Source organism: Chlamydotis macqueenii, chromosome 1 (assembly GCF_036417535.1).
Source record: "Chlamydotis macqueenii isolate bChlMac1 chromosome 1, bChlMac1.mat, whole genome shotgun sequence".
In the NCBI taxonomy this organism is placed as follows: domain Eukaryota; kingdom Metazoa; phylum Chordata; class Aves; order Otidiformes; family Otididae; genus Chlamydotis; species Chlamydotis macqueenii.
The window spans coordinates 196,921,403-196,939,724 of NC_141556.1; the positions used below are offsets into that span (position 1 = coordinate 196,921,403).

The 18,322-nt window shown below is 36.1% G+C and overlaps 1 protein-coding gene across 1 annotated transcript in view; it reads right to left on the bottom strand.

Annotated features, from left to right (window-relative positions):
- ZMYM2 (zinc finger MYM-type containing 2) overlaps nt 1–18,322 on the bottom strand; it is a 94,327-nt gene that overhangs the window by 43,363 nt on the left and 32,642 nt on the right. The window contains exons 6-9 of the mRNA XM_086739536.1: nt 16,581–16,746; nt 15,514–15,726; nt 2,629–2,779; nt 1,730–1,845 (exon numbers count right to left, since the gene is read on the bottom strand). Coding sequence (XP_086595662.1) covers nt 1,730–1,845; nt 2,629–2,779; nt 15,514–15,726; nt 16,581–16,746 — 646 coding nt within the window. The remainder of the gene's footprint in view (nt 1–1,729; nt 1,846–2,628; nt 2,780–15,513; nt 15,727–16,580; nt 16,747–18,322) is intronic.

Below are 18,322 nucleotides of genomic sequence, written 5' to 3' on the forward strand. Positions count from 1 at the left end.
GACTCAAATTTTTGCAGAGACACAGACCTGAAACAGCAGTTACTCTGTTCTGAGAAGGGTAACCCCTAACAAAGAAAAACATGTAAAAACGGGCACAGTAAGAAAAAGGGACAAATACAACGCCAGAAAATTAAAACAAGAGTTATCTGCATTAGTAAACAGTGAAAAATATGGAGCACCATAGTAAATGAGTCATTTTTTCAAAAGATCATTGCAGAAAGCATTGTGATTGACCAAATGGATTAAACCATTTTCCCAATTTAAGTTCAATCTCTTATGTGTCACTTAGGTATAAAAAAGTCTCAAGGGAACACTTACAGTCCAATGCTCACATTGTGGTATACTGTCCTTGCCATCTAAATACTAAATAAATGGATCAAAGAAGCTGTTCTCATACGATCAACTCTTACCTAATGGTGAATACATTTTATTCCTCTAGACAGTGAATACATGAAAACTGTTAAAAGTTAGAATCTGACAGAGATGTTTGAGTAAACTAATGGCAAGCAAGTGACCACCTACCCATTCTTGGTCTTTACTGAGAACTCATAGACTGTATGGCTGCTCTAATTAAACTCTGCTACAGCATTAAAGACACAGATCTACACATAGCACTCAAACTGCAACAGAAGCATCAGCAAGGTCTCAGGAAGATCAGAAACTCACAACCAGCATCAACTGATCTGATAGTTATATTCAATAATGTTGTTTAATGCAGACTGCATTTGTCATTCACTAGCTTTCTTTTTCTCACTCAAATAGCTGAGAGCTCTTGGGGCTGCAATCACTCGTAAGACCATGTAGAACAAAACACATGTCAAATTAGTCTGCAAGAAGTATTACAGATCTGCCATTACACACTAACAATCTGCATCTATTTTGTTAATCAGTTCCACTGACAGACGTCTACTAAATTGGTTAAGATGGAAGCACAGAACAGGGCTACATGATGGAGATCCTATCCAGGGTATTAAGGAAGCAATTATGAGATTGATTTGCTTTCCAGTTAACAGAAAACAGCAAAATTTAATGACAAATAGGAAAAATTTTGTAGGCATGTAACTGTTTAACAACACATGAGAAAGCAATTATCAATTATACAGTGCACATCTGGGAAAACTTTTTGATCACCTAAGATTAATCACTACAATACATTTTACATATGCTTTTAACCTCAAGTCATATTAAAAATATGACATTTTCAACAAGCATAGCAGCCTCGACCAGTGTGCCTAACATTAGGCTTGCGACACTCCCATTTCTGGACGTAATTTAAACGGCTAGTTTCATCCATAAACGTTTAATGGCTTAGGCTCTAACCTTTAATTTCAGAGACAGTCACCATTCCCCATGACACACCTTTGTTAGTACAATACTCAACACGAGAATTTTGTTACTGTGTTTAGTATAAAAGAGACAAAACTTGCTGATGTTCAGTGCAGAACAGCAAGGCTCATCGCCATAAAGAGGCTGGGTGCTTTGCATTTTCTTACGGTATCAAGGAGAAGAAGGATTGTTATGATCTGATTTTTTAAGTTTAAGACAGTAGCTAGTGTTATCATTATGAAACAGTACGTTGATCAAATTGTTATGAGCCAGAGGCATCTGCTATGTTAATCATAACTCATAAACATGTATATACAAGCAAGTTAGTTTAATATGCAAATACTTAACACAAACACAGGTGCACAAATATTTAGGGAGGAAAAGATTTAACACAACAGCTAACCTGAAATTTAGCTACACAACTGGAACTGCAAAAGTTGTACAGTTTTCCATCAGGCATTGTGGCTTGATACTGAGGTAAAGAGTTTCGTTTACAAAAGTGGCAAATTATTCCCATACCTAAAAGAAAAACGTAGTTTACAAACAAAATAAACACAAAATAGTAGCGCAGAAAACCCACCAACCCTGAATTATGGGTCAGCTCTTCCAACCATTTCAATGTAAAAAGCTAAGATCCGTCTGTTTTCCAGTCAGCTTCTACAAGTCACGTAGAACAAAAGAAACTGGAGAGGTTTTGCTGAATTCTTCCATTAAAGATCAGCATTAAATATGAAATTGCACCTTCTTTTCTAAAATTCACTAGAGTGTTTTCAACTTCAAGTCCACTGAATTGAGATCTATGCCTGCTTTGTGTATTGAAGAACACACGTTTTGAGTTATTTACCAATTCCTTTCATCCAGATTAAAAATTTTGCCTAGAGAATATTCATATACATTATAACTACCTCTATCCTCCAATTGTTGCTTGAGGAGATAAAATGTGGTGGGGCTGGATCACAGAGAAGAGAATATTAATTCATATGCATGAATTATGTCATTCTGTGACACATCAGAGCACATTATGTCTCATCATTTTTTTCCCAGGAAGCCTTAAGATAGTTGAAAACTGTTTCTGACATCAAGCAAAAAGGCCAGTGGCGAAAACAACCTCTCATGGGTCCATTTACTAGTGTTTAATGTAAGATGATATTTTTCTTTTTTTTTTTCCAATAAATTTAGAAACCTATAAAGTCACATCTTTATAGATTAATTCTTAAACAAACAACCCACTCCCAGTGCTCAAACTTTAGGAAAAAATTCTACTCTTATCAGTGATGAAAATCCATCATCCTTTTCACTTACTTTGTGATTTTGCATATTTTGATTTGTGTGTGTTCATGCATGCAGTTGAGCAGTATGGCTCCATATATCCATTAGGTCCTATGCACTGAGTCATGTCAAAAAACCTGCACTGAGCTCTGCAGCCAGTACAAGATGTTAATTTGCCATATTTCTAAAACATAAAACAAAGTAAAACAATGCATTAGTTAAAATTATGTTTGCCTTTTGGTTTTAAATTATGGTATAACAACACAGACAAAAAATTATTTATTTACTTCTGCAATTTGCTCCCCCATCAGAGCCTTCCTGTATTAACTAACTCTCATCACCATCCTCTCAACAGCATTCAGCGCTACGGTTGGGTCTCTTTCTCCTAGGAAAACTAAATTTCTGAGTAAAAACAAAACCCAAACACACATCCCCCCAAAAAACCCCAACCAAACAAAAGAAACAACCGTCCCAAACCTCACCATCTGCAAACCACGAACTGTGGTAACAGTATACAGCAACTTGTGGTCAGTTGGAGAGTTTGAAACCACTCTGTTCCTCTCTCCTTGTCAACAGGGCAATCATTGTAAAAAAAAGAAACAGGAGACTGGCACAGCAAAGATGAAGGATAAATAATGGTCCTAAACTTTGAAAAAAAATGTATAGTTTCCAATGAACATCCTTAATATTATCATGTATGAGCTAGGCATAGCAGTTTCTTGGTAACAGCACTGTTGGGAGAACCTCTAATTTCTCAGCTCTCCCAGTTCCAGTCCTCCATGCAGGAAAAACACACTGCAGAATTCCTATGCTTCTCATTGGATCCAAGGAGGAACTGTAGCTCCATGAACCTAACAACAGACTCAATTTTGACACCTCTCAACACAGCAGTCAGCCAATCAACTGTTTGCCACAGAAGGGAACAGATGTTCCATAAAAACGACAGAAAGGTTGCACCAAGCATAAATACCAATGACACAGTCAAACACAAAATCAACAGTTCTGATCTGCTACATGTATTGCATACTTTAGTGTTAGGCAAGTACCTCAAGCACCATAAAGTAAGTTTCAGAAAAATAGTGTTTAGACAGCTTTCCTGCCCATAGAAATAGTATCATGGTTTTGACAGTGATCATCACAGAGAAATCCTCATTTGAACAGCGACCAGTCTATCAGACACACTCTCTTCTTACTATTAGAAAATACCTTGTTGACACTTGGGCACTTAAAATTTCTTCCCTTCTGTTGAGAAATAATTTTGGCTCTACCTCTCTGTCTTTCCCCCTTCTCAAGGGCTGAAGGGGGAAGGAAAAGCAAAGCACGTTTCATAGGTGCTTCACTTTGTTCAGAGTAACAGAAGTTGCCATGGATATCTTTGCTCTTCCTATCTTTACCTACTTACATTTGAGAACTATCTAAATCCAATCTTACAGATAGCCAGAGAGGAAACCTACAGTTTTGTAATACGTGTAAACTTCCTTATATTAAAAACATGTACATAAAAATGTACAAATACACATGCCTCTGTCACAAACTGGGTGTAGCACCTTGCAGAGACCAGCAAAATTTCAAAATATCACAGAAATTCACAATTTCCAACCTCTACTGTGGATTTCCTCCAAAAAGGAGTATGTGTCAAGATACCAAGCTCCTACCTGAAGGAGGGTATTTTATATAACTCCAGGACCCTTCCTTCCCATCTTTTTTTTTTTTTTGTTTGCCTTTAAAAACGTTACCCAGCTTCTAACAATCCTCCTAATCAGCCACAATATTGACAAAATTCACACCGAGTACGAAGACCAAAATGTAGCAATGATACTGTTCTGTGAGCTGGAGCTACCCTTGCAATATACATTGATCTCCTCTGGCAGGCTAATAGGCAAAAGCAAGACACCAAGAATACTTCATGTTATACTACCAGTGAGAACACAGGAGGCCACAATTTACAAGCTACTTGACTTCTTGGAACAAGCTTAATGGACAACAACTGTCAAAAAAAACCTGCATGCACAAATAGCCTTGGTACCTCTAAAATAAACCAAAATCTAAATCTAGAAGCACTGATGCAAATATCCTGACAAACAGCATAACAAAGAGCATTCAGGAATACAATCAGGAAGCAACGCACAGGTAAGAAAGCTTCACAACTTCTATGTCTGAAAGGAGGAAAAAAAAAAACAAAACAAAACAAAAACCAAACCACCACCAAACTGAGGCCATGAAGACTTCAAGAGACAGAAAGATGAAAATACAGGTTATAATAACGGAATTTATAGTAAGCTGATCAGTGCATAATCAGAAAAGATTCACCATGTCAACAGACTATGCTTCAACAAAAATCCCCTGAAAGCAGAAATAGCTTTTGCTAACCAGCATCTCAAGTATCTCATTATTTAACTGATGTCAAGAAAGGATCATGCACATAACGTACAGTGCAGCAGCATACCCATCACTTCTGAATTTCAAACATCCTTATAATACTGGAATTGTTTACTGATTTCACCCTAGATTTTTCAGACTTAAAAGCAATACGAAGAATTTTTACCCATATTTGGTAATAATTTAGCAAATCTAGACCTAAATTATCAACACTACGAAAAAACATTAATTTCCAAAAAACGTACCAAGGATGCAGAAGATTCTGTTGGTAGAAACAAAAGCATAACAGCAAAGCTCTCACTTTAGTCCTGTCACAGTAACTAAGAAGAGTGTTCAAGCATTTATGCATTATTAGAAGTGTAGACATGTCGTTACACAAATGAAGGAGACACAACACCAGTGAAGAAAAAAAAAAACAAAAAAAAAAACAATTAAAAGGCCCAAAACCTCTTTAAATGTATTGCTCCCAAAACCTCGTAAGCATGATCTCCTTCAAGGTGAATGTCTTCCTGCATTTTATTACTCTTGTCAGCACTCCTCAAATGTTTGAATATTAAAACCAAGGAATACAACACTATTACACAAAAGATTAAGGCATACCTGAAAAGTATTCATCAATCAGTAGTATATAGGTGTCTCAAACATTCATCTTAATAGTCTAACTCAAAGACTCCCTGCATTGACAGCATCAGAGAACCTCAGACTGTACTATCCCATATGTTTTTAGGTAGCCATAATGCAAACCAAGAATTTTACCTTGTTTTTAAGTGTCAGATTTCCAGAATAGACACTCTCTTCTCAAGGTTCTCATGTAACTTAAATTTCTACTCTCACATTTAGCACAACACGTTGTCTTTCATCTCTAAGAATATGCAGTTATGAGAATCCTATCCCTAGAGCAGTCTTCTGGTTGAAATAAACAGGAGATTCACGAAAACTAAGGAGAAGTACAGTAATACATAAGGTTGAAGAGCATTTTTAAGAGGCAAGCATTTTCGGCCTGGAAACAGGAAAAGACAGCTTAAGAGGATGACAGTAAGAATCAAAAATAGTATAATATGGGGCACTGTGGATCAACTGTTCACTATCTCTTCCAATATTAACAACTATGGGAAATCATATGAATGTTCAAAACAACAGGAGGCAGCTCTTCACATAACAGCAGGTCAGCAGAACTTCTTAATGAAGAGTGTAATGCATAGAAACACTGCTTATTTGTGTTCATAAGGAGACTGGACAAGCACTTATTAAACAGATTCACTAAAAACAGCGTACAGGAATATTGTACAAAGTTCAAGACATCCCCTGATGTCTAGAGTCAGAAGCTAAGAGAATGCTCAAGGGAAAACACCCGAAGTATCTGCCCTCTTCTTACTCTTCCTTGCATGCCCATTTACGTATGTAGCAGGAGTCTCTATCCCTGATCTGAACCAGAACGGCTGTCATCATCTTACTGCAGAACATTTTTCTTTTTAATTTAATATTTTAACCATCCTCAAGCAAAAGTGGATGTTCAGAAAAGAAATTAAGAAAAATGTAAAGCTATGTCACTACTGTTGTTATTTCAAGGTCAGGAGACAAAAGAATGAACTTCACTGGTAGAGAGAAAAACAGAACACACACCACCAAAATCTTCACTACGAAGCAAAGAGGGAACACAACAAAAAATAATCCCCAAAAAACCCCAACCAAACCCAAAAAACTTCCTGAATCTTTACTTTAAACATCACTGCTTCATTCTTTGTTTCAGAAGTACAGAACCACGTAGATTAGAGGGGACCTCCAGAGGTCAAGTGCAATCTCCTGCTCAAAGCAGGTCCAGAGCTGCTTGTTCAGGATCTTATTCAGTCAAATCTGAGCATCTCCAAGAACAAGCATTCCAAAGCCTCTCTGGAGGATTTCATCACCCTCACAGGAAAAAAAAAGCTTTTCCTCCTATCTAAATCAAATTTCCTCTTGTTCTCAAGTTGTCTCTGTTGCTTCTTATCCTTCCACTATCCTAAGAAGAGTCCAAATTTGTCCTCTCTGTACCCTCCCACTAGATAACTAATCCCCCTTTAGCCTTCTCAAGGTTGAGCAAAGTAATGTCTCCCAAGTCTGTCCTCCTACGTTGTGTGCTCCAGCCCTCTAAACATCTTGGTAGCTCTCCACTGAAGTTGCATCAGTATGTCAATGCCTTTCGTGCTGTGGAATCCAAAACTGGACACAGTGCTCCAGATGTGGTCTCAGGACTGCAGAAGGATTGGGGAGCAGGGCATGGAAATCACTTCCCTCGATCAGCTGGCTATACTCTTGCTAATATAGCAATAAGCTGCCCAGAAAAGCTGTGGAGTCTCCATCCTTGGCAATATTCAAAACTCAAATGGACACAGTCCTAGACAACCTGCTCCAGGTGACCCTGCTTGAGCACAGGGGTAGACAAGACGACCTCCAGAAGTCCCTTCCAACCTCAAGCATTCTGTGATACAACTCAGGAAGCAGTTAGCCATCTTTGCTGCAAAGGCACACTACTAACTCCTGTTCAGCTTCTTGTCCACCAGGACACCCAAGTCTTTCTCAAAGCTGCCTTCTTGGCGGTTATCTTCCATTCCAGATCAAGTACTGGCTTCATCTTGTGCTCCCCATGATACTTCAATGGTAGGCAACAGTAGATACAGACAAAAACCTACATATTCAAACTAGTCTCAGTTTCAAGTTTCCTTCAATGATGGAATTTACACAGAACCAATCCACAAGAGAAAGTATCACGCATTTTCCTTCCATGCACCACTTCTGGCAAATTCAAATCTATAGTGTCCTATGAAAATATATGCAAGTTTAAGAATCGCAATTTTAAGGAAAATTTTAAGTAAAAATATTGCTATCAAATTAGTAAAGAAAATTACGTCAATTAGATTACTAAGTACAAAAAACCTAAGTTAATCCAGAGGCAAAATTTCTAAAGAATAATGGCCCAGTGCCTTCTGAGAGGAAGCTTGATGCAAAGTAGTCTGCCTATACTACTCCACCTAGATTCTGCACCAAGGTGACCTAATTTTAGCTAGATCCCTTTGCGTATTTGACTTCTTCCAAAGCATAAAGTCTAAGGTAAATGCAGAAGCCTGAATATTCTTCTGTTCTTATTATATTTTATTCTTAACTCATTTTTTCATGCCTTGTTTGTATACCCTATTAGACATTTAATCCTAGAAATCAGGTCTACTTTAGGATGAGCATCACATGATAGAAAACTAAGAAAAGATAGATTACAAAATACTTCATGTGATTTGAAAATTCTCACAAGTTACTAGTTCTATATAAATTTCAAATCTTCATTCTGTCCTCTAGAACAGTGTTAAACTCAAACTGTCAACTACAAAAGTGGCTATCAAGATGTAAAACAAGACAGATGAATGAGATATATTCCAGAAATACAAGTATTGTTGCAACAGAAATCCAACTTCCTGGAAATAAAAGAAATTCACTTGAATGAATTTCTGAGGAATTTTTATTCTTGCCATTATCAGAAACAATAATTTTACAAGGAATCGTGATCTTCCTTTACATCTTACTGAAAGGACCACGAAAGCTGCTATCTTGAACTCTTCTTGCATACATCCTACTAAGAAGAAAGATGAAGCCCCGAACTAAACATCAGACCAATAGTGTAATTTCATGGCATTTTAGAAGTCGGTCTCACTTCTGTTTGCAGCTGAAACTAATGAATGTCTATGTTCTAGAACTTCCTGGCTGCAAGAGTACTTCAATAAAGCTCTCAGTGCCTTGCATCTAGGCACCTGTGCTACAGACTTTTATTCCTGACTGAAAAAAAACAGTATTACCTGCTTCATGTGCCTTCAGAATGCTAGAGAGCAGGATGAAGAACATGCCTGCAGTGTAAGATAGCGTTCTGGCTACAACTTCTCTCAGTGCAAGAGCCAAACGATTGAGGACACAGGAATAGCAGCTGATTGCTACAGTGCTACATCGCAGCCCAAAGATTTGTTTCTAGTTAAAGAAAATGCTTTGCAGTTAAACTCATATGGTCCATGGTAAACAGATCAGTACGTACTTCTCAATCCAGGCAAACTTCTCTCTATTAACTTTACAGAGAGACAGTTTCAGATCAGAAATAAGATAAATAGCAGGAAAGCTTGTAGAAAAGAATATTCTGAGAAAGAAACACAGTCAATCTTTGTCCAAATAGAAAGGTAAAGAAGACAGAAATCTTCCGTAAGTAGAAAAGCGGAGATATTCACTACATGGAATTCTACGATAACAGATATCCCTTAGTAAGGCAATCAAGAAAATAGCAGCTAAACTACTTTAGATGTATATGAAAGAAGGATGGTCCGGATGGATCCAGATCAACACGCAGGTCTAAGAAAAGAACCAGATGTCAGCAGAATCTGTAACAGCAAAGAAAGAAGAAACTGTATTATTTATTCAGTCTTTTGGAATATGGCACCCAAACCATCTCTCCCCCAAGAATAACAAATGTAAACTCTTCCCTGCTCCAACAAAAGAGATTAAGATTACTAACACCTCAAAAGCATTTGCCCAAGTCTTAAAAGTAAAAGCTGAAGTAATTGGCTTTTATGGCCCTTGAATACCAAGTTATTTGTGTTTATGTTCCACCAGCTGAACTCTGCAAACAGACAAATCAGTAACTTGTCCAGTAACTATTCTTTGGCATCTCCAACTGTGAGTGCTCCCTCTTTCTGCCAATTTTGTTCCCATTCTCAATACACTTGCCTTCAAGAAAAGAAGAGCTGAAAATCCTTTCTTCCTCTGTCTCAAAAAGCAAGTTACTTTTACATTAACTGAGTGTTTCTGCCGTTTCTGTTTTGCCTTTCCCTCTGCCTCTCAACGGTCCCATTATTCCAGGTACATTAGTGCATGGAGGTGGTTATATCCATCCTAACTCTGATACCTAGTCCTATCACCTACTTGCTTCCTCTTCCTAAGAGTTTCCTGGGCTCCCACACAGGTAACACCTCACAATTTGGACTGCTGTAACTACTCTTCCTCAGAACTACAAAGTTGTTTTAACACCTCTGATATACATATCTCATTTTATCTTCTAAAATATCAACAAAATAACATCCTGAACACTTACTACGAATGATATTGAGGTACCTAAGGAAGCTGATTACATAGTTTGTTTTTTTTTTTTTACTGAACAGCAGCAAATCCTTCAGCTGAAGAGACAATTGAAGCAGAAATGGCAAAACAAATGGTTCCAGAAACAGGAGTAAATAAAAGGTAGGAGAAAAGGCAGAAGAACAGGATAGTTTCTAGGAGGACTTGATTTGAATCAGAGATGCAAGAAACTGGAGGCATAAATACCAAGAGGCCTCAAAACACCCCCTCCACACACCACTAAGCAGGAAGAAAGGGGAATTGGATTATTTCTTGGTTGCTAAAAGACTTCTGTCATTTAACCATGGTAGATGAGGTAAAAAGCATCTAGCTATCTTCATTTGTAGAAGTGTACATAGTATCAGATGTTCAGTATTATCAGAGAATACCAAACTGAGTATTACCTGAAGTGAGACAGAAGTGGTTTACCATATGAGGAAGAGACTCCACTATTAAACTACAGTTTGAACTGGCTGAAACCACAGAACTTCTCTTTAGAAGTGACCAGAATTAAAAAAAAAAAAAAAAAAAAAAAAAAAAAAAAATATTGAAGTGTCAATATTTCCAATATTTAAATGTAATGGGGCTGCTCAACTTGACAATTACCGGTTTTGCCAACAGTATTTACTCTGGAAACAGACAGTTGGAAACAAGTTTATAAAGCAGTAAGAATGGCAGAAAGCAGCATGTTTTGTAGTTAATTGTACTATCAAAATAAAAAGGAGGACAGCTCTGTCTCAATAGCAAAGAAGCACAAAAAAAAGAACAGATACTGCATGGGACAAGACAAAGCTGAAAACCCTAGATGCTTCCACTGGAATACTATGCAGTAAGACGTTCTAGCACAGCATTAGGTGAGATTTAAACCAGTAGATAACAATACATTTTGTGAGACTAATGAAAAACTCTACATAAGCAATGAATCATAAGCTGCAGAATTGATATGAATATTATTGTATGTAGTGAAGGTTCCTAAACCCCCACACACAGATAAAGCAGATGGAAAGGATTTTAAGAGAGTTTCACAAAAACTGTTGTTTGGCAAGGAGTTGAATTTGGAACAAGGAAGCACAGCTGCCTACGGTAGGTTCTTTCTATTGCTTGTAAGTGAACAGTTTAAAGGGATGGCATAGTCTGGTTAGTCTTGAAGCATGTTCAGGAGTAAGTCTTCATCTAGTCAAGGAAGTCAATCAAATGCACTTTTATTCGGTACTGAAGGAAAACTTTCACTAAATGAAAAGACACTGCAAGCATCCTCTCCAACTAGGAAAATACTAATTTGGCTTGCATTCATCTGGTACTCACTTCATTCCAGAGTGATCAAAAAACCTATAAAGTGATAGCCAGAACTCCTTCCCCTCTTTTTTGACAGCACATGAAGACCATCACTTTTAAGAAGCACCTTAAGCAAGTGAATCCCAGATCATACTCTAACAAGAAGAATTTTAGTTAAGGAAACAAAGAAAAAAAAAGTAAAGAAACATTTTAGACTAGTAAAAGCATTAAATGGCAGAATGAAAAGCACTGAGGACTGATCAGGCCAGTAAGCAAAGCAGTTAAAGACCATTTTTAAAACTAGACACAGACTCAGCTTTATCTTAGTTCAACCGCTGAAAAGAGTTATGGTTGGTTGCAGAAGTAAAGTCACAGAATTCACTTGTTCCTTACAAAAAGGTTGTCAAGCCTGTACTCAAATCCACCAAACCGGGACACAAACAACACTGCAACTGCCTTGAAAAGAAAGTCGACAAATTTTGTAGTCAGAAAACGTGCAATAGTATCAGAAACATTGAAACAATACATGTATATGGTTAATATTTGGTTAGTATATTCTCAGGGCAGGCATATTTGGAGTCTGTTTCAATTTGTTGCAAAGATACTAATTTTTAAATGAACCCTAAAGTAATTTTTAAAATGCTTAAGTTCTCATTTTAATTATACGAAAGGCCTACTCAAAGAAGTAAAATATTTCAGCATTTGCAATTACATACACAATTTAGCCATCTCCTTGTCAGATATCATCTCATTCTCTTCTAGAGTTTTTCTGTTTATTATTTTGTTTAGCATCATTCTTTAAGTCCCTCTTGCCCCTCTATATGTGAAGAGCTTTATATGTGAAGAGTTTGAACATCAGTGCAACAGCTAAAGAATTTACAATCTATTAGTAGTATTCTTTTTCAGGTTTAAAAAAAAATAACCATTTCCAATAAGGGTTCTGACATTTTATCTAAGTTGTCACAGTGATTCCATTTTGGAGGGAGAATTTTATCATTATTTTCTGTTTGGTTTGTTTGGTTTTTTTTTAAAGCATGAATTGCACTTAGCTGTTTTCGTGAATGGCTGGTGTGCCATCAGGAAACTAATACACTCTTACATATAACCACAGTGGGCAATACCTAGGCAATGTCTATTTATTTATTTTCTTTTTTTAACCCTTACATGGTTAATTAATCTATTTATTTTTCATAGGTTGTTTTTCATATGAAAGAAACTTAAGCTCTGTAATTACTTCAGTTTTAGGTAAGAAAGAACAGCCATCACCTCTCAGGAAAGCAAAACGTAGGATGCAATATTAAAGATTACTTGTGTGTAATTTTTAAGCAGGTTCTGTAACTGTTACACAGAAAGCTCAGTGCATCCATCACATTGAAAGGCAACTTAGGCACTTCAGAAGAAACCTACTCCCCACCCCAGGAAAACACTGTTTCTTACTCCCACCAACAGTCTAAAGCAGAGGAAAGAAACTCTTTGCAGCCGATGCATTATTTGCACTCGAAATGTGGCCACTTCGAGAGCCATAGTAATTTTTATTACTCGCAATTTTAACTTTTTTCATTCCAGGAAGAAAAAATGGCCATGATAAGTTATTGAAAATTAATTGTTCAAATCAGTGTAATATTTATTCAAAAAATAAGGATGAAGTATATAGATGTGTACAAGTAATAAGAAACAGTTTTCATTTATTACTACTACAAGTTTATAGCATAAAGAAAAGTGTATGACATTTACAACATAAGCTGCTTAATACAAAGCTTATACCAGTAAGACCTATGTATTTTACAACTGTTGGTAAGAAAACATTTGCTAAAACTGTGATGTGACACAATGATCAGTTGTACAACACAATGCTGTAATCAAATGATACATCAACTTTTCCTGTATTATTAATTCAATCAAGTTTATTTCAGTATGCAATAGAGACTTTCCCACATTCTCTCCTTCACTGGTTCTCCTTTAAAAGCAAGGCCTAACAAAAAAATTCCAAGAAAACATTGTTACGACTGAACAAAGCAACCTACAGTCTACTAATTGTGGCCCATCGAGTTGTCACTGACATTTTCCAAAGTCTAAATTCCTTTTTTAAAAACAGAATTCCTTAAAAACATTCAGTTTCAAAAAACTTAATGCAAATGGAAGTTCAAATCTAAATAAATCCTGCTAGACAACTAAATATTCTCAAATAATTGTGTCCTGACCAACTTTGTCACCTACAACATACACTAAAAAACTCCTAATTCTATAGTTTAAAGTTTCTCTTCGTATCAAAAATACCCCAAACCCCTGAAACTGCAGGAATACGTGAAGCCTATCAGTTAAGAATTACACTTAGTCACCACTCCAAACCAGATGCACAAGAGCATTCAAATTAAGCTTCTCACAGCCTATTACAGTTCGCCAGTACCAAATATTTCCACAAAAGAATTAAGAACTTGCTTGAATACAGTCTGCTGTCAGACCCAAATGCACGAAAATAATGTGTCTCAGTTTTAAAGGTTCTCTTAAGGATCCTCACAATAACGCACAATATCCAACACTACTTGTGAAGATTCCTGGTACTGCAAACTGCTGCTCCTCCCCAAATGAAACCAGAACATACAACTTGCTATCCATATCCTTCTCATTCTCAAACGCATATCTAAACACAAAATACAATAGTATCAGAACAAACAGAGTACAGTCCGTAATGAGAGTTAAGTACAGATTTATCATTTGACCTCTCAAAATTCCATGTTCATTTCATAATTCCATGGGCACTGCATGTTATACTGGTTGTACAGGAATGTCTCAAGTTCAAAGTTAATCTCATGCCTTTTTGTTTCTTCGAGAGACAGAATTCAACGTTTCTTCAAGTCTTTCCATGGCTTCTGGGCATGCCTATGTTTTTAGTATCTCGGAAACCTATCCTGTCCCTTTTGGTACAGCTGTGACAAAAGAATAATGCTTATGTTATGTTTCCAGTTATGCTGATTACATATGCAAGTTGCCAGACTTGCTGTTTGTACATTGCATATACACAAGAACAGCCATCCCCAAAAGCATCAAAACCGAATGTCCAAAGAGAAAATACAAACATATATGATGCAACATTAAAGAATTTAAGAATATTCAGCACTGCACTCCCTTTTCTCTTGGATCATTGGTTTCTTAAAAATGGAAAGAGATGAAGAAAGAACCCAAAGCAATGTGCAGCACTGGGGCCACTTACATATTCAAGTGTGAACTTCAAAATCAGACAAAAAAAAAAATTCCTGCTAGTAAAATAGTACTTCCGCATTTAATAACACTATCCCTATAAATTCAGTTGAAATGTACCAAGTAAAAAAATCTGAACGAGAAAAAAAATAAAAAAATCCCCAAATTGCATCTCCTCCCCCAAAATATTTAATATTTCAGAGCTATCCTGTTATACCATAAATACTGTGATTAACATTTAAACGTTCCAGTCAGCATTAGCAACGGTTCAGAGCTAAGCTGGCTCTGCAATATGTAAAAGGCATCAGCATCAGATTTCTTGACTTGGAATTTTTTTAACCACAACAATTATTATCTTAACAGTCTTAAGAATAAATAAAAACAAACAAAAAAAATGAAAGCACAAAATTTAACATATGGAAGGATGAAAAGAACAATAAAGCCTGAAATCCTATGCTGTACAGTGAAGGAGATTAGACGTAGTACAGGTACCCAGTCAATGTGTAATCAGTTAGAGCATTCTCACAGCAATGTCCAATCTGTATGCTTTGCACATTTTTTAATGTTTTGACAGCACAGAAGTGAACTTTTATATCTAAAAAAGAACATCACTTAAGGATCAGGAAGTCTGTGTGTCGAGCTTGCTATTAATATACTCCTAAGTGACACACCCATGAGAAAGAAACCAAAATTATTATCAGAAAGTTTAATTTCAATGCTATTTTCATCAATAACAAATAGGCATTACTATTCCAACATTATAAAAAAAAGCCAGTAGTAAAAGGTCCATTCCAGATAGTTTGCTCTCACTGGTATTAATTTCATTTTCAGAAGTTCTTGTAACTTAAGACTTCTAAGGAGAAGTAAACTCATGTTATGTATAACAGGATAAATTTAAGGAGTAATGTTTATTTAATTTTACTTTATAGGTAAAAAAGTAATTACCTGCTTGTATTCACCAACGCAGTTTTGACAGCAGAATCTTTTCTGCTGACCATCAATAGTAAGAATATTGTTTCCAGCTCCTTTACTGGGCAAATATTCCCCACAATGCTCACAGCAATTCATTATTAAACCATTTGCCATCCTGTATCTATTGAAGCAATGGTCACTGCACAGCTTATGAGTCATATTTTTAAAGCTAACTTCATGACGAATCTAAAAAATAAATAAAAAAAAAAGTATTCTATCACCACACAAGCACAAAGTTGCTTGAAACTACTAGACAAGCCAAAAGTCTTACATTCAAGTACAACAACTAAAAGCAGATTATACTAGCTCACTGTTTAAGAACAGAGATGCTTGAAATGACTGTGAAATATAGAAAAAGAAGCTCGTGTTTCTGTTGTCTCTAAAGTTCTAGGAAAACATCTTGGACCCATTTGCTTTTGTAGCCTAGAAGCAAAGATCACAGGGAAGGAAGTAGTAATTTCATATTAGAGCAGAAAGTCAATTCATGTGATTTTATGAAATATTCAGTTTGCAGCCTAACAACATGGCATGGCCATGACTAGCCAGACACATATGTTGTGTAAAGTAGCAGCCCGAACTATGGTGGGCCCAGCAATGGCATCAAGAGTAAATTAATACATTCATGAGAATTTGAAAACACATATTCTACATATCTCTAAAAACATCTCTATGATCTTTCAAAACATACAGTAAAAAGTAAATGAAACAATTTATCTTGACTTTTCTCAACGGCAATTCTTCTATGTGGGAGATCTGGGCTATAATTACAAGATTCTACACCTAATAAAAATGTTGACAGTAAATACAAAATATCAGCAAAAGGCACTTCAAGTTCCTGAAACAAAAATAAAATATTAACCTCTGAATTATTTCTTCCTTCAGTTGCTCTTCATTAATATTATGTCTGCATATCTTAATATCTTACTATATATGAAAATACTGATCAGATATTACATTTCCTTATTTTCAGTTATTTCAGAATATAAGTTATTAATATTGTCATTACTGAGAAAGATAAGAGAAAAAGCAGTCAACCAGACCTCAGTTAGTTTACCACAGATAGTGCATCTTGACTTATTCAAAACTCCTTTCGAGGGATTCTGTTTATCTTCATAGAAGGATAAACATGATGTACTGCAAAACTCCTGGAAAGACTCACTTGAATCAACTTGAGCAACAATGGTACCTTTCATTGTTGTTATATCTCTGAAAGACAAAAAACACTCTGTACATATACACTATGTATATGTAAATACATATACATATTTAAACAAGAACAGTTTACATCTTACAAGATTAATTCTTCCTTTCAGTGCTTACCTTTCAAACTGGTTTTGTGGGTGTACAGTTGTTAGTCACATGTCAAAGACTAAGTTTAATAATATTTTTCCAACTACTCTAAGTACTGCAAGTACAATGTCTTTCCTGTGTAGAAACCTTTTTTGTTTGAATTTTTTTTTCCACCACATTACATTATTCTAGAACCAACTGACATTAATGTACCATTATGTACTTGTTGTGACAAACTCAATCTTACACCAAAAATTAACACAGCAAATTTAAACTAGTCCTTTTGCAGCTTTACACAAAAGCTATACTCAAGTTTCATATGGAAAAAACATATTTATAGTAAAAGGCAAGAAAAGGTCTTTATTTGTATATAACTCCACCATTTCCAGTATTAATCTCAGTATAAGAAAAGAGGAAGAGAGAAGGTTGCTTTGTCATGCTTATAAACACAATCAAAAAAGCTTAAAACCCTACCATAAACTTGCCTAGAAGTTTTATAATTTAAAATTTTTTAAAAGTTAATTCCATCATTAAAGTTCCAAAGCACCTGAACACTTCATGCAATTGCCTATGAAACTGCACAAATTTAATGCATTAAATGAGACAAGCAACCACCAATAAAATTAATTTGAAATAGAACAAAACTTCTTCTAACCAAACTGACTTACACTGTTTTTCACTGAAGTTAATTCCAGACTTCCTTTATCTTCAATAGTATGCTGACACCATGCTTGCCAGTGCACCTTTGTAATCAGGTGTCCCAAACATCTAAGATAATTTCTAAGGCAGTTTCACTCTTAATCCCAAACTATCACATACCATAAATTAGAAGCAGTAAGGAGAAGAAATAGAAGCCTCCGTGTTTGCCCACTAAGCAAAAAAAAAAAACCCTATTACTGACATATAGGAAATGCTATCAGGCAGAATAAATTAAAAAAAATTGACTGGGCACATCTGGATCTCTATTGACACCACAATGGATCACCAGTTGGAAAAGCCATGCCCCAGACACTCACACCTGGGAGCCCTAAGACTAGGATGAGTTGAAAATATTGAAAAAATGCTGTATGCATCCCTAGACAGACTCTCTTGAAAATAAACTTGCGCATCCCCTGGGTATTAACACTTGAGAGCCTGCCTTCTTCCATCAAAGGAAAATCAGCAGATTGTGTCTTGCCCTTTGGCAAGCTAGTAAGGAATTGTTCTGGGGAGTGTTATCATTTCTGTTCTGCAAAACAAAGCCAGAGCTCCTGCCCTGAGGAGTTTACAGTTTCTGGCTGGATTCCACCAGGACTTACAAACACTATTAACTTGTAACAAAGCACACATTAACTTCTATCAAAGGACATAAGTGCAAAGTCAAAGACAGTAATATAAGTCAATAAAAATCAAAAACACTACAGGGAATGCCAGGTACTTCCTATACTTTCCTTCTTATAATAATTTCTACACTATTTATGTGGTTACAAAGGTTCAGAAGAGTGCTAGAAAA